The sequence below is a fragment of the Culex pipiens genome, chromosome 3 (assembly GCF_016801865.2).
Source record: "Culex pipiens pallens isolate TS chromosome 3, TS_CPP_V2, whole genome shotgun sequence".
In the NCBI taxonomy this organism is placed as follows: domain Eukaryota; kingdom Metazoa; phylum Arthropoda; class Insecta; order Diptera; family Culicidae; genus Culex; species Culex pipiens.
The window spans coordinates 109,299,032-109,316,851 of record NC_068939.1 but is presented as its reverse complement, the minus strand read 5'-3'; the positions used below and the strand labels follow the sequence as shown (position 1 = coordinate 109,316,851).

The following is a 17,820-nucleotide window of genomic DNA, read 5'->3' as shown; positions in this document are numbered from 1 at the left end:
AAAACCCACCCTCGCAAGCAACAACACCGCTACCCACCACCTGCGCTCAGTTTAGTTAGAGAGCTTCACTCGGTTTGTCTCCTCTTCGGCGCGTTTTGTAATTTTTGTGTTTGGTTCCGAACGACGGGGCCCGTACCTGGTCTACCTGGTCTGGCCTGGTGGTGGTTTCAGTTTCCATCGTGCCCTTTTACTCGACACACCTAATTCGTCGATCGTCAGTTCGGTCAGTCGTCGGCCGTACTGGCCGTAATCAGAACCAAGTGACTTAAATTTGGGTGGAATTTTGAAAAGTGATAATCTACGTAATTAATGCATAAACAAAGTTTGTACATATTTGAAATAATAGCATTGAAAGTAATAGTGATTTGAAAAAAAGTTAAGGAGTGCCCTCATTTGTTTGGCTCCGGTTGCCATAGCGATTCACGGAGTAGGCCGTATGTTTGACGTTGAACTTCTATCGCGTGCGGCGTGTCAACCTAACCTCCAAAATCAGCGATCAAAGTTGCGGAATCGATCGGCCGTCGTCGTCGTCGTCGTTGTGACGTGAATCATTCTTATGTGACTTCAAAATAGTAGCTCTTTGTTTGCTGCTTCTTCATCCAAAGAAAGTTTGTTTTTACGCAAGAAAATCATGTAATAGTCCGTCACGTTGGTCACTTTGCATTCTGTGTGTCGTTACGCAAGGCTGGTCTGGTCTGTGGTGACAAGGTGTTGCTTAGAATAATCCGTATCGATTGACGTGTGTTATGGTGTCAGCGTGGTTTTAAAAGTTCAAGCAATTGCTGTGTCACAACAAAAATAAAAATAATTTGTGCAGTTACAGTTCAACGTAGATGGCATTCTGTAGATAACAGAAATGTTATTGCTCAATTTACACATTCAACGAAAATGTACATACGCTCAAAAAGAACTCATTGTAAAGAGAACGCTATTTTATCGAGTCATAAAACTGACCAATTAGGGAAAACATGCGTCACCAAATTTGAATGGCCACCAGCTTTGTACTGTTCGTAACGCGGTAGTAACTGCGAAGAGACAAATTAATGGCCAATGCTAATGTTTTAGACTGCGCGAGGCACAACCGATCTACGACGCCGTCGTGATGGGACGGTTTGAAATGAGATCTAGTGCAGTCAATCTGGTTGAAATGGAGAAGACCCTAATTAGGTACCGTATGAGGGGGTGACTCTGAAAAACTATGTACCTCGCAAAAATGATATCAATGATATTATTTCGTGGGATTTTTTCGGATATCACCATGCAATGAAATTGGAAAAAAATTGTCTTTCAAGAGTAAGACTCAACAAAACATATAAGGATGGTGGATTCCACGCAGTGTAAAACATTTTATTCTGTTGTTCAAATTATTTTTAACACCCTTCTATCTTGGAAAAAGGTTATTGAGCAAATAAGCAACAAATCGAAAAATATGATTTGAAAGAGATGAAAAAATATTCAATTTATTTTCAATTCAATGTATCTCAACTCCCTAAAAAAAGTTTTATCGAAAATATCCAAAACAGACAATTGAAGATTATTTACGGCTCTCAATAAGCGTCCAATTTCCCGGGGTTACAACTTTCAAGGGAAACGTGAAATTTTCAACAAATTTCCCGGGAATTCCCGGGAAATTTTAAATATATTGAAAATTGTTTCTGAACTTGGTTCTGATTAATATTATGCAAAAAATTGTATAGAACAGCTACTTCAATGGTTAAAATAAGTGTGAAGATCAATTAACTGCATGACTGCATGTAAAAAAATGAAGAAAATTAATAAAAAAAATTCAAATTACAATAAATCAAGTAAATTGTTAAATAAACTCTCTATATTACTTTGAATAAAGGGGTTCATATATTTTTTAAACGAAATAACACCAGAAATCTATAAAAAACATACCTACATTGTAGTATATCACTTTCATTATGCAAGATACTTTTTCCAGTTGCTTCAGAAATTAATGCAAGATATTTTCCAGTTGCTTCAGAAATTAATATCATCATAAATAAATGTTGATAAGGAGAATCTGGAGACTTAGGATCAGAATGATATTTGACGTTTATAAATTGTTTTCACCTCCGTGTACGCAAGAGAGCAAGCAGCAGTCAAGTGCTCAGTGCTCTATCGTTTTTTCGAAATTTTCCGCCGTAGTCTACCGTGATTATCCGCGAGTTTGCTCCTGCAGCATGCCAAAGGCCGGCCGTGGCCGTGGCAGTTCGAGTGCGGCCTCGAAAAACCCGCGAAGTTCGTCTACCGGCCGTGTGCAAAAAGGTAAACAAACCAACGCCGTGTCGACCGCCATCGCGCAGGGGAGCGTGAGCGCAGAAGGCATCGACAAAAAGTTACTACATCCCGGATATGTTCCGAGATCACCAGTGCGAACCCGTTCCGGTACTTACGGTGCCACAACCAGTGGCACATCAACATCGGCCAACATCCCCATCAGGAACGAGTTCCAGATGCTGAGCGACGACGAAGAAAACAACAACAACACCGACGGTAGCAGCACTACCGACGACGACGAATACGATGGACGTGCACGGAAGAAAGTGTCGACGTCAAAAACGAACAATTCTCCAAAGGAACGTAGACCACCTCCAATCTATGTTTTGGACACGTTGACGGACGATATTGACGAGTTGCTGGAAGGCCTCGGATATTGTCTGAAAATCGGTAAGTCGTCAGTGCAAGTCTACACATTTGACAGCAAGAACTTCGACCTGGTTGTGCAGAAATTGAAGAGTAAAAACTTCAAGTTCTACACATTCGACCCCGTGCAGAAGACTGCCGTGAAGGTCGTCTTGCAGGGGTACCAAGACCGCCCGATCTCCGACCTAAAGAAGGACCTCTCGGGTGCTGGAATTACGCCGCGTGACATAAAAGTCCTCTCGCGGAAGACAACGGTCACAGGTACACACACACTGTACCTGTTGTACTTCGACCGCGGCACCGTCAAAATTCAAGACCTGCGGAAAACTAAGGCGTTGGACGGTTTTTGGGTAAACTGGCGGTTTTACTCAAAGAACCCGACGGACGCAGCGCAATGCCACCGTTGCCAGAAATTTGGCCACGGCTCGCGGAACTGCAACCTCCCGCCCCGCTGCGTGAAGTGCGGTGAAACACACCTCTCGGAGGCGTGCGCACTGCCGTGCAAGGCGGACTTGGGGGACAAGGCAGAGCAAACCAAGGCGCGCATCAAGTGCGCCAACTGTGGAGGTAACCATACCAGCAACTACCGTGGATGCAGCGCACGGAAAACCTACCTCGAGGAGCAGGAAAAGAGGAAAAAGAAAGCAGCAGCGTCCCACCCTCCTCAGCGAAGTACGAGTGTAACCGTGCCGGCTGCTGGTCATCGTACGGTTCCAGCGGACAACCCAGCGTTCCCTCCTGGATGGGGTCGATCGTTCGCCAGCGTGGTCGCTGCCGGTAGCGGCAATGCGGCCCAGCAAGAAGTCACCGGGGAAGATCTCTTTACCCTGCCGGAGTTCTTTGCTCTCGCGGGGGAGATGATGACGCGGTTCCGGACCTGCCGTAACAAAGCGGAGCAATTCCTGGCCCTTGGGGAGCTGATGATCAAGCACATCTATAATTGATTAAATTTTGCTGTGATCTAGTTGTAAGCTTTTTCTATTCCTATCCCCTATCATTAGCAATTGCGTAAGTTTTTTGAAAACTTTTTCTTACTCTTGTTTGTGCATTTAATTAACAGTAATAATTGCTCTAAACCGAATTAAGACGTAACACACAGCTGAAATGAACACAAAAACTCTGTTAGGTTCATAATATGTACAAATTGTAATTTGATTATTCACAAATAAAACCGAATTGAATTGAATTGAATAAATTGTTTTTACACATATATCTGACTAAATAAAATGTTATAACATTGACAAATCACTTTTATAGCCAAATTTGGAGCTATCCTTCTGCCACGTGGTGGCTGATTGACATGTGGCGTCCTCTGATCGAGGCAGTTTTCTTAGTGTGCTTTGATTTTTCCCTATACATTTTGCTGGGAGCATGGGAATTTCTGTGACGCCGGAATGAATCTGTTTCTAGGTAAGACCAGAGCCCTCGGATCATTTTGCACCCTTCGGAGGAATTGTTTCCCAGACCATCGCCTAGGACCCCATGGTATGCAAAAGTCGTCATTTGTTAATGGCTGACTTGTACAGAGCAATTTACCTAAATGCTCCAGTTTTACGGGTTAATTCCCATTTAAACTTGTTCCTGCTCAAGGCAAGCCAGTTTTCAACCAAATGGGCTGAAATGTTGGCCCGAGCCTCCATTTTGAGGACCTAATAAAAAAAACTCTAGAATTGAACAAAGTAATGTTGAGTTTTTTCATTAAATTTTTTTTCAGGGTATTTTCAAAATATTGGTTCCAAAGAGTTAAGAAAATGTATGCTTCCGCTTGAATTTTGGGAATTCCCGGGAAATTTACAAATTTCCCGGGAAACAGGAAATATTTTTTTGGATCTGGTACGTTTCGCCGAATGTCGTTTCGCCGACGGTCATTTCGCCGAATGTCGTTTCGCCGAATGGTACGTTTCGCCGAAAGTCATTTCGCCGAATGGACGTTTCGCCGAATTGAATAAAAATTAACTTTTTTGTACAATTTATGCTATTTGTTCGCTGCAGTGCCATCTTGTAATTCACTCATGCAAACTTGAGAAGAAGTGGCAAGATAATAATATAATAATTTAAAAAGTAAAGAACGTCTCATGTTTCAAAGAATGCAAAAACTCACAGAAATAATACAAATAATTTGCTTAAAAAATGAGGAATGCAAAAACTATCAGAATTTTTTCTAAATGTTATGCTAAAAATCAAAAAAACTTCTCATGTTTGAAAGATTGCAAAACCTAACAAAAATTGTAGAAATAATATGCTTAAAAAACTAAATATACATAAACTCACCGAAATAATTGAAAAATATGCCAAAAATATAGAATGCAAAAACTAACAGCAATTTTGCAAAATGTTGTGCTGAAAACCAAAAAAAAATGCTCATGTTTGAAAGAATGCAAAAACTCCCAAAAATTATACAAAACATTGCTTGAAAAACAAAGAATGCAATAACAAACAGAATAAATCTAAATTATAAGCAGCCAATTAAAAGAACTGCTCATGTTTGAAAGAATGCAAAAACTCACAGAAATAATAAAAAAATATGCTTAAATACAAAGAATGCAAAAATGTTATGCTAAAAATCAAAAGAACTGCTCATGTTTGAAAGAATGCAAAATCTCACAAAAATTATACAAATAATTTGCTTAAAAAACAAAGAATGCAAAAACAAACAGAAATAATCAAAATTATAAGCAGAAAATAAAAAAAAACTGTTCATGTTTGAAAGAATGCAAAAACTCTCAGAAATAATTTAAAAAATATGCTTAGTAAAGAATGCACAAACTACCGGCATTTTTCCAAAATGTTATGCTGAAAATCAAAAGAACTCCTCATGTTGGAAAGAATACAAAAACTTACAAAAAATATACCAATAATATGCTTAAAAAACAAAGAATGCAAAAACTAACAGAAATTTATCAAAATTATAAGCAGAAATTTAAAAGAACTGCTCATGATTAACAGAACGCAAAAACTCACAGAAATAATTCAAATGATATATTAAAACAAGAATGCAAAAAACTAACAGAAATTAATGCAAAAACTCACAGAAATGATTTAAAATTGTTTGCTGTAATTAAATAACTGCTTATATTTGAAAGAATGCAAAACCTCGCACAATTTTTTTCAACTAGATTATTTTTTAAGCGATTGTTTAGCATTTTATAATGCATAAACTTATAAAAATAACATACTAAGAAACAAATTTTTTTTTTTAAAGCTTGCAAAATCACCTTTTAGGGACATTATACTTTTTCAAAATATTTTAATACAATTTGTGTCCATTTTATATATTTATTTTACGATTATTTGTCAATTCGGCGAAACGTCCCATTCGGCGAAACGTCCCATGCGGCGAAACGACATTCGGCGAAATGACCTTCGGCGAAATGACCGTCGGCGAAACGACATTCGGCGAAATGTCCCGCACCCATTTTTTTTCGGGAAATCCCGGGAATTCCCGGGAATTTTTTTCCTGGGACGGGAAATTGGACGCTCTACTACCAACTTTTGCTGAGCCAATATCCGTATCTTTAGCCGATATGATTCCTTGGTAAAACTGTTGAGGAATTCTTTATTTAAATTTAGAAATTTGAAAAAAAAAATAAAACTTCATCGCTTACAAAATTTTAAAAACTGCTATTTGCTTAGTCAAACGTTTATGTTCCTCCAATATTTTGGTTATCTCAATTTATGCAATGTCAATTTATCTTTCACGAATAATATTGCACACTTTGCACCAAATTCTCCACCCTTGCAAATAATATCTGCACACCAAATATTTGCACACTTGAAATCCTACCCCTTCTCCCCCCCTCTCGCCTAGAGTGGTACGTGTTGCTTTCGACCACTTTAGAACAGTTTCAAACTAGGGTATGTGTCTTGGATAGTTTTTTTTTCTGCTGTAGTTTGAGGTGTGCACTTTGTTGGAGAGCTTTCCACAAATTGCACGATTGTCTAAAAATCTCTGAAATCCGCAATATTGCTCTGAGTGTATTCACTTGAACAGATTTCGAGCCAAACATTTCATTAGGGCACAAAACCAAAAACCGCGATTCGAGAAAATCGCTTGCAAAAAGTGGACAACTTGTTTCAATTCCTATTTAAAAAGAAAGCTTGACTGGTGGTATTTTTAATGATGATACGATAAAACACATCATTATCCTCAACTCTGATTTAATGCTTCTTAATTTATGTTGATTTTCGCAATAAAACTCATAATTTTAAAAAATCTTGCTATTGGGCCCTTTTAACTTTCCAACTGTTTTTCATAATGGGCCCTTTCTAAACGCAATTTTGAAGGGAACTGAAAGGGCACTAATGTGCTGTCACCTGATTGTTGTTTTTAATGATGTTTAAGGGCCTTTTTGTTTAGTTAGAAATAATGAGGTATTCAGCGGACATTTTGATAATTGGTGAAGTTTTGTGATTGAATGGTGTAGATAAGGTATGTGAAACATAAAAATTCTTCAAAAGTGTACTGAACAGCAGCCGCGGGCCGTATTAAATATTGTATTTCGATGAAGTTTTTTTTCGGCAGAATTCCTTGGTGTAAACGTAAACCAAACTTTGTTCTGAAGTGAATTAGTGTTAAGAATGTATGAAAAGTTCACTTTATAACATAGAAAGTTCCTTAACCACGAAAAACTCACGAAAAAGAAAAGGGCACAATTGAACATTTTTTCTGGTTTGGAGTGAACTTTGTTTTTGATTTTTTCAATAGGAAATTGTTTGCTAACAATCTGATTCTTGGAGGGCATGTAGGGAGTGTACTAATGAATGATTTTCTCATGCATTTGTTCAGCTAGAAAACTCATCTAGAACCAGGTCATCCATCCCGTACAGTAAGGATAAAATCCGTACAGCTGGAATCATTAGATATGGAAAAGAATGAACCTTTTTTGAATTTGAGAATTTAGCATTTCAACTTGAAATCGGCGTCAATACCCAAATTTTATAAAATTGCATCATTTTTTACTTCCCATTAAAAACTTTCGACAAATCGATTGAAAAATTATGCCTTAATGAGTAACTGAAAAAAAAACAATTCTTGTAAATTTTGATTCTTTATAAGACCAGATAACATCTAAGCAAAAGTTGTCTCGACAATGTCCAGAACAGACAATTGTAGATACTAACTTTAATATATAGTTTTTCAGATATGGATAAGGATGAACCTTTACTGAATTTTCATAAACTAGCTTTATTAATTTTGGAACAATTTTGCAGTGAATAATATCTTGCAAACAAAATTAGAGCATTTTTATAAAAATCAGGATCAACTCGGATTGTTTGCACCATTTGGCAAAGTTGTAGGGAATCGAATTTCCTACAAGAATCTCACACTTGGACAATTTTGGGCGGGACCCGCGCCACCTGGCAGAAAAATGCTGAAACGTTGTTTTTCTGCATACATTTTTGCCATTTTCCGCATATAAACTTCAACGATAAAAAGCGACCCTTAAACCTTAACCGATTTGGCTCAAAATTGGCACAGATACTTATTTTTGCCTAAGGAAGCAAGTCAGAGGGTATCCCTGATGTCGATTTTTTATTGTCACCCTAGTGTACACTCAAAAAGTCAGAATGAGGTCTAAAATGTATCTACGTGGTTCATGGATGGTCCCTCAACAAATAATATTGCACTTTTAAGAAAGTTCAGCCTCTTAGAGAAAAAACAAACACATTTTTTTTGGAAAAATGTGTATTTCTAAGTATCAACAAAATTGCGTCCAATACGAGTTAGGATGTAACAAAAGCGATAATGTAAACATTTCGTATAATGAAATCAATTGTATGAAAAACTATTTAAGATCACTTTTACAAATAGAGCTGCAATTATTTCAAGCGCCGCAATTGTTGTCCATGACATGTGTGTGTGTGTGGCAGTTTTGTTTTCATCGTTTCTGTGTAACAATTGTAACGCGCACCGCACATCATCTGCATTTTGTTCATCAACTGCTGCACCTCTCTAACAATACGAGACGTGTTTCGGCCCAGGTGTGCACCCAGTGCAGTGAATGCGTCAATGGTGTAGTGAGTGGTGCTTATCGGAGCGTTAAATTTCTTAATGTTGAGTTTACCTCGGCTCCGGGGGTCGGGCTTTGGGTTTGGACTTGAGTTTTTTGTTGTTGTTGTTGCTCGTTGTCCCCCCCTCTAATAGCTGAACCACGTGCGTGTCAATGGGCATATAGAACTGACTAGTAGCTAGTTGCATGTTGGACACGAAGAAATGGCTGTTAATAATGCGATTCACTCGGCGCGAAATGTGACTGACCGATAATGGCAGGAGGTGTTTTTGTGCGTTTGGAAGTTGCCAATCGATACAAATTGGTTTTAAGGAAGTAATTGTTTTGAAGATTTGAAGACACAATGTCTTGAAAACATGCAGGCTTGAAGATATGGAGACTTGAAGGCATAGAGACTAGAGAACATGCGGACTTGAAGACATGGAGACTTGAAGACATGGAGACTTGAATACATGGAGACTTGAAGACATGGAGAGTTGAAGACATGGAGACTTGAAGACATGGAGACTTGAAGACATGGAGACTTGGAGACTTGAAGACATGGAGACTTGGAGACTTGAAGACATGGAGACTTGAAGACTTGGAGACTTGAAGACATGGAGACTTGAATACATGGAGACTTGAAGACATGGAGACTTGGAGGTATAGAGGTTTGGAGACAAGATAGTTTGAAGACATGGAGAGTTAGATATGGGGACTTGAATACATGTAAACTTGTAAAAATGTAGACTTGAAAACATGAATACTAGAAGACATGGAGGCTTGAAAATATGATGTCTTCATAACATCAGGACTTGAAAACATGAATTTTGAAGCATTGGAGACATGAAGACATTTAGACATTAAATTTTGGAGATTTAGCTAAATTATACATTTGAAGATGGCATGATGTTTTGAAAATAAAAAAAAATGAATGTTGTTTTCAAACATCTATAATATAGGTGTAGATGTAGATTTTTAGTTTAGATTAAATCTCTCCAGCAATTCCTCGTTTTCTGCCATGAATTGAGTTAGTTTTTGCTCAACCCCAATTTTAAGAAACTTGTATTGTTTAGTGACACGCCTCCACCATTAAATATATTACACATGTCGACGGGTATCGATTTCTCCCCCATTATTACATTCGATCCGTTTGAATGCACCTCATGCCAAGAAGAAGGAATTAAAGTTCTTTTTCCCCGAATTCAGTTTGTTTACTTTCAATCGAGCGACAACGCGCGACTCAAACGAAAGGTTATCGATTTTTCCCATAAATTTAGACCAACCAAACAGTCAGCGGCGACAACGACGGCAGCAGCACGTGTTTGATCGAAATTTAAACAGACTGCGAAAAAAAACCCTGTGAAGCATACGGCAAGGGGGAACCTTATGGCTGCAACAACGGTATTGTCGCAGAATGGACAGCTGAAAACGGTTTCGGCGTTGCATGTGACAGCATATGTATAGCATATAGTTCTTGATCCGACTTTGAAGGTTAAGGTTGGCGGCTGAGCTGACGCGAATTCAATCAGAGACAAGCAGAGAGAAAAAGTGCCTAAGATAATTAATACGCATGTTTTCAATTTAAGATGCCGCGTTGAAGAAGCTATGATATGCAGTGAAACATGCAATTTTACAACCATCAACTATTTGAAAGTGCATGAATGGTGTTGAAATGAATCTCAAACGTGCAGCATAAATAGTTACAAGTCGAACAAACCTCTGAAGCCGCAGTGAGAGCAAAAGTGAAACATGCATCATTTCCGGTTGAGTTGTTGAATGCAGATGATCAGCTGATTTGTGGAGGTAGGTGGCTAGACGCGAGTAAAGTGCGCAAAACGGCAGTGCAGCGAGGCGGCGGCGGAAAGGGAAAGCTGAGCGCGTGACGACGGTGGCGCTGGTTTTGGCGGCGAATGCATCGGTGATCATGGTGGCGGTGAAGGCGGCGGCGATGGCGAGAAGTGAGAACGCGTGGCGCAAGACGGTTTGCGTTTTTGGTACGTACAAATAGTGGCGTGTGAATTACAAACGTTTAAAGGGAAATGATTGTCTGTGATTGATATCGCCAAGACATGCTATGAACAAATGGCGTGTGCCACCAAGGGCACAGATAAGATTTATAGATATCATTATGTTTGATTCTTGATATTTTGAAAATTGGCGTTTGATGCTCCATACAAAAAAGATTTTTTTTGTATGGACAATTGGGTACTAAAGCCATATGTCAATTTTTATGTACAACGGTAAAAAACACGATTAAAAATAATTTCTGATCACTTTTTTTCATTTTAAAGCAACATTTTTTTTTGACAAGACAACATTTTTTGATGAATCAACTATGGTCCCCTTGGAACGAGCTGTCAAGTAGGAGCTTTTCTGTCAAGAAGGACCGCGAGGTTAATTTTTCAAAATTGATTTAAAAATCCATTTTAAACTCTTTGTGCTCGTACGAAGGGTCATTGTTCTCAGAAAAATAAGCTTTATCGCTGTAAACATTAATATCAGCAATCTAAGCTTCATTTTAGGACCCAATTATCCTCTAATCGCTTGAAATTTGTAGGGAAAAAAATGGATGGAGAAAAGCAACTGTTTTTACCTGTGAAGGGCGCAATACCTAATAACCTAATAAAAACTTTTCGACAGAAAAATGTCGGAAATGATGCAAAATTTAAAGGCATCATCCTAATACATCATCCTGCAAAGATAAATGACATGCTCAAGACCTTTGGGCACCGGGACAGGTTCCAACCGGAAACGGTTTACTGAGCTGATGTCGATTGGTACCCAACTGGAACTGGCTCCGCTGCCCCGTAGGACTTAACCTTTAAATTATTTTTGCAGGATGATGTTTTGGGATTGTGCCTTTAAATTTTGAAGTTTTGCATCATTTTCGTAATTTTTCTGTCGAAATGTTTTCATTATATTGCCAAAATACTCACATAGTAGGGCCGAGGTACCCCATTGAAATCCGGAATATCTTCGGTAAAAATGGATCACATTTGTCCCTCATCTGACAGTTAAAAATATAGACCAATCTGGATCCTTTGCAACTGGAAGCATCAAAATTGGTCAATTCTACCAAAAGTTATGAGATTTTTAAGAAAAAAAAGGGTCAAATGACTACCCGAGCGTTTGAGTTTTAAAAACTTACTACCAAAGGGTGTTTTCGGAATCGCAAAATACCTAAACTCGTTTGTTAAGAATTTGTCGTGTTTATCCGGAGCCTCGTTTTGCAACTCGCGCTGATTTTTTTTGCACCTTGTTGCATTAACTCAGTGATCACCGAAGTGCAACCCGCTGGCTGCACATCATTTCTGGAAATCCAAGTTCTGCTGTTTTTATTCTACTAACGTAACTCCCCGAATATTATCACACATTTTAATAAAATTTGGGTTTAACTAGAGCGTCCAATTTCCCGGGGTCACAAATTTCCCGGGAAACGGGAAATTTTCAACCGATTTCCCGGGAAATCCCGGGAATTCCCGGGAAATTTTAAATTTATTGAAAATTGTTATGATAATGGTTTTGGTCAGTATTATGCACCTAAATTGTAAAGTACACTGACTTTAATGGCTAAAACTAGTGTCAATTAGCAGCTCGACTCAATAAAAAAAATCATACAACTTGAAGAAATTGTTTTTTATTTAATTTTATAATCTCCAGTCGTACAGTAAATCAATAAATTATCTTAGGTATTTTCTGATGAGAAAAAAGGCATTTTAGTTTTTCCGTAAAAAAATAACTTCTCGTGTTTGTTCAACTTCAAACAACTCAATGTTTTCAAATATTTGGAGCAAATTTGAAATATTTGTTTACATTTTTGAGCACCTATCAAACAATACAAAGTATTTTTTAATGTTTTTTTATAGTTTTATATGCCACATGGTTTTCGGGTTTTTAATTGGCGATAAATTAACGTCATTCCACAATCAGTCTTACATTTCTGTAGTAACAGATCAATAGGGCGAATCTGCGATTGTAAACAAGCAGTCTATCCCTTCTTACTTGAAGTGAACTGTCACATGAGCAAAAGAGATGGACTGCTTGTTTACAATCGTAGATTCGCCCTATTGATCTGATACTACGGATTTTTTATATTTAACATTCTAATTCCCATTGTTGCACCAGTGCTCTATAATTATTTTACTTCAAATTGAAATTTCTTGAAAAAATGGTATTAAAAGAATTGATGTAAATCTTCTTGCACAAAATTATTTGATAAAAATTGAGATCCCGTTCGATTTTCAACTTATTTAATTATGGTAAACAAAACGTAAAAAATAACACCAAATAATCTGTAAAAAGCTTACCTTAATTGTAATAGTTTATTTTAACTAAGCAAGATCTATTTCCAGTTCCTTAAGAAATTAATATTAAAAGAAATAAATCTTGATATATACAAAATCAATTTCATTTTTTTTCAGACCAAACAGAAAACTGGTTCCGATAAGTTAAGAAACCATTAATTAATTTCGGGAATTCCCGGGAAATTACTGCACTTACAAAACTACTGTTAGTCGATGAACTAAAGAAATAAACTGAATTGAATTGAATTGAATATTTTAAAACTTTGAGTTGCGATTTCATGGAATGGTGTTTCATGCAAAAAGCACGAAAAGTTAAAATTTTAAGATGAATTCAATGATTTTAATCATTTATTCCTAAGCTGAAACCAGTAAGACTTGTTCAAGAACGAGTTATTTGCCATGAAAAGCCTAATATTCGGTATGAAGTTAGTCACAAATTCTTCGACTTGATCACAGAAACAAAGTTAAAAGCATTTTTGTGGTTGTGGAGTATGGATTTTACTCACTGATTTAAAATTTGATTTGAAGAATAATATTTCTCTACATAATAAAAACGAAATAAAAAAGATATTTTTATATTTGGTACGATTTGAAAGACAGCATATAAAATCAAAAAAAAAATATCTTTATAAAGTTGCATGATTTTTTTTAAAGCATTCAAGCCATTAATTGATCCTCACACTCATTTTGAACATTAATGTTGCAATTTTGTTGCAGAATTTGAATCAGAAGCAGGATCAGAATAATTTTCGATAAATTTCTAATTTCCCGGAAATTCCTGGGATTTTCTGGGATATTTGTTAAAAATTTACCGTTTCCCGGGAATTTTGTTACCTCGGGAAATTGGACGCTCTACTTACAATGGTACCTGGCTTGCAGAAGTTTTCACTATTTTATAAATGTGGACTAATTTTACACAATTTGTAGCAACTTCAAAGCTTGTTCTTAATTGTATATATATATAAAAAAAGTGAAATATGGACGAAAATCGAGAAATTACTGAAAATAATATGAGAAGAGATTACATATATATTAGAACAATTAGTATTGCATGATTCTCTCGAATAATTAAACAATGTGCTCTTACAACTAAAATTACATGTCAGCTTTTTTTTTTAACTAATGGATGATTCCTTCCGTTTCTTTTCAGCATTTCTCATATTACATTTGTCCACATGTACAGCAAGCAACGAAATCCCCGAGTTTATACCAAATTCAACACCAGAAGTGGTCGAATCAACCATCCCAGACCACATCGCATCAATAGAAAATATTTTAACAACAAACTCGATCGACGCGGGTTTCACCGTGATAGATCCGACCGTGAGTTCATTCCTGGAAGAACTCGCATCTCTGGGAACCAGCACTGACCTGTTGACCGAGACCGAGTCCGACGCCAGTGATGTCGTGGACGATGCAACGACGGTTGACGTCACCGCCCCTCTGGTCCGTAAGATTGCCTCAATTGGTGAGGTCCAAGCGCAATTGACTACAGTGGCCACCACGCAGCAGGGCAAAGATGCAAATTCGACAATTTGTTCGAGAGCAATCAAAAACGTCGTAGACTTGACCGGGGAAGCGAGCTATACTCAAACAAAGTATCATCAACTGCAACCTGCGTACGGTTTGGACGGCCATAATAGTGTAGATACAGATGCAAATCTGGACTTTGGCCATATCACTTATTCACTCGAGGGAGACTACACAGTTTCGCTTATCACGGACCAGGCCGATTTCGGCGCTTGGCTGTTTGTTGTAGACCGAATCAACGAGCTTCAATTAATTGATAATAACGGCACTCTCGGTAAGTGTTGATACGGCGATTGAAGTTCAAGGTTAATATTAAATTATGGTTGTTATTTGCTCTGCAGGGTTAAGGATCTTGTTTGTGCGGAATTTGTCTCAGGCTCGTCAAAGTTTGGAAGAAGAAGTTGTCTATCAGAAAGATTGCTCAACAAATTCAATAGGTTGGCATAGGTAACAAACGTTGAAGAGAATCGTTTACACTTACAAGTTTGTTTCTAGGAATTTTCGTCACTCAAACAATCTGGTCGATAGTTCACCCGTTGGTGGATTCACCGGGAATCAACGTCCATCCGTTACCGACGTCCAACGATCTGCTGTATGCTAAGGCTGCCCATTTGCTGTACGAACTGCCTTGGTCAAACCCGAATGCCTCCATAGCGGTTCGATCGGAATCGTCCGAAAGTACCAACAAATTTACCGAAATCTGCCGTCACGAGCACCTTTGCTTGGAAAACTTTCCCAGTAATGACACCATCTTCATCATCCTCGGAATGACCAAATCAGTTAGCTTTGCCACCAACGGAACATTGATCGTCGTGCTGTCCGGAAAGGATATGCTGTTTGTTTCAGGTTGGTAGTTTTAAATGAAACTAAACGAAACACAAATTTATCATTCAATTGGTAATTTTCTTGATTAATAGATTTAAAAAATATTAATGTAGCATTTTTATGATGTTATAAGAATGAAATAAACTACTCATAGATCCATAAAGATATTTTTTCCTATTATTTTTTCCAGACCTTCCGGACAAATCGTATGTGATCGCTGAAAATGATATCAGCATATCCAGTTTGGAAAATCTTCTGAACATCTCAAGCGAACGCTACGGACATAAGATTCTCGCCAGTGATCTGCTGCTCTCTGGTTCGGTATTCCTGGAAGTGGTCGAGTTGCTGAATCTACCCTCAGAAGACGGCTCCAGCCTGAATGAAACGCTCAACAATTGGAATTATTACGCGAGGATGGCTTCGCAGAGAATAATTTCCGAACTGAAGTTGGACAACATAACCCAGCTGATGTCGTTCGAGCTGCGGCAAAAGTTTAACAGCAGCGAGGGAGTGCTGGAGTTAAAGCCGGTGGCCAGTTCTAATATGGTGACGAACGTGACTACGGTTTTCCATCTGAATGATAACAAAGGTCGTCCGGATGAGCCGCTGAAGCTGGGGAACATTTTTTACTGCACGAAAGAGTTTGAGATTCGTCATCCGGACTTTAGCAATCGACACCGGCCCATCTACCTTGGGGAAGATTACGTCGAGATGTACTGGCAGGTCAAGCAGGAAGCTTGGGTAGCGGCCGGGCTGACGGTGTCCTCGCTTGGGATTTTGTTCTGTTTGGCGATACTCATCTTTTTGATTGTTCGTGTTTGCATGGACGACGTCTTGGAAGGAAACCCGTTGAGCAGTATTCTGCTGTTGATTAGCTTGATATTTCAGTTTGGATCGTTTCTTCCGTTCAGCTTGGAGTACACGGGTTACATGCCGGACTTGATGCACAGCGCCTCAACTATGTACACGTGGAATACGTTGTGTACGATCAAGATCTTTCTGGTTTCACTGGGCTATTGCACAACCTTCTCGCTGTTACTCTGTCGAGCCATCATGCTGGCATCTATTGGAAGTGAGGGCGGATTCCTGTCGCACGTCAACGGATACCTGCAGAGCGTAATTTGTGGTTTTAGCACGTTGGTTCAGCTTGGCCTGTCTACACAGCTTGTCATCATTTTGCACGCAAACTCCCACAACATCTCGTGCAATGAAATTTACTTTGGAAACTGGTTCTGGGCGGTGATCGCGTACGACGGAATGCTGCTGGCAGCACTGGTTTTTCTTTCACCGTTTATTTTCCGTTCGCAACGTAACTACCGGGAAGGTCTCCTCCTAGTGACGGGATCGATCCTCTGCCTGGTGATTTGGACCACGTGGATTCCGCTGTGTATGTTCGGCTACGAGTGGAGAGAAGCTGCCATTTCGCTGGGACTAGTGGCCACAGCGTTGGCCGTTCTCGTTGGAATCATGATCCCGAGGTGCTTTTTGATGGTGCGAAGCATCGCTCGATCCGACTTGGTCCAAGCGTTACCATCCCTTACGTCGCTAGCCTTCGCTCAAGCAAACCAGTACATCTCGGAGCAGGTAATTCCATCAACTATTCTTTACATCATTCAAAACCATAATCCTACAAATCTATCTAGAGTGTCTACGAGTGCGTCAACCCGGCGATGCGCCACCAGCGATCCTCCACCACGGAGTCCTTCATGGAGCACGAGATAGACGATCCGTACCTGGCGACCAGCGAAATCCCAACCTTACCGCTACGCGGTAATCGTCGAAGTCAGCAGCCGCAGCAGCAGTTGGACGTGGGGATCGCGAACGGAAACGGAACTACGGCTAGAAATGGATCGGCCAACTTTTACGGCATCAGCAATCCGTACAACAGCTGCACCGGCTCGATCACTTCGGAACTTTCTCCCAACAAAATTACCCGCTTTTAAGTGATTTAACCTACGAGTTGTGACGCAGATATTCCAAAGATTACTTGCTTAGTGACTTACACGTGCTAATTTGGGTAACTATCGATCTAGTCAAGAAGTTTGGTGCGAACCAAGCGAATGATTTCTCAGTTTTTGTATTATTTATTCTACTTTATAATTACGGCCGAAAATTATACTGACATAAGTTTTAAAATATGGTCTGAATTGCTTACTACTGAAAGAAATTATAGTCCTTATGGCTTCTCTTTGTTTGCATTTATGGTGGATCATCTGTGCGCTGTTGAATTCGAATCTGTTATTCGATTGTTGTATGATTTGCATCCCCGATGGTATAAATTCATGGACCAAATTACCTTTAGTAGTTTACGAATGATGCTTTCCACTTTCCGCGTCCGCGTGTTCTGAAACTTTTCACAATCTCAGGACAAAAAAAAAGAAACACTAATGAAAATGAAAATTGATTTTTATATGATAACATAAATTGAAAATTTTATTCAAAAATCATAACAAAGCGAAACATTTGGACTGTGAGATAGGCTTCATCCATAAAGTACGTCACGCTAAAATCAGCCAAAA

The 17,820-nt window shown here is 38.7% G+C and overlaps 1 protein-coding gene across 1 annotated transcript; it reads left to right on the top strand.

The window, feature by feature from the left end:
* The first annotated feature begins 290 nt into the window (after positions 1–290).
* LOC120423432 (protein bride of sevenless) lies at positions 291–17,441 on the top strand. Its single transcript, XM_039587242.2, has 7 exons — positions 291–434; positions 10,229–10,636; positions 14,097–14,750; positions 14,818–14,913; positions 14,972–15,322; positions 15,492–16,885; positions 16,945–17,441. The coding sequence occupies exons 2-7, from the start codon at positions 10,567–10,569 to the stop codon at positions 17,242–17,244; spliced, it is 2,865 nt and encodes a 954-aa protein (XP_039443176.1). The 5' UTR covers positions 291–434; positions 10,229–10,566; the 3' UTR covers positions 17,245–17,441.
* The last annotated feature ends 379 nt before the right edge of the window (positions 17,442–17,820 follow it).

Excerpts from the sequence above, each read along its gene's own strand:
- LOC120423432 (XM_039587242.2), top strand. The coding sequence starts at position 10,567 with ATGGTGGCGGTGAAGGCGGCGGCGATGGCGAGAAGTGAGAACGCGTGG. Across the intron at positions 14,751-14,817 it reads TGATAATAACGGCACTCTCG|GGTTAAGGATCTTGTTTGTG; the intron begins GTAAGTGTTGAT and ends TTTGCTCTGCAG. Across the intron at positions 15,323-15,491 it reads GGATATGCTGTTTGTTTCAG|ACCTTCCGGACAAATCGTAT; the intron begins GTTGGTAGTTTT and ends TATTTTTTCCAG.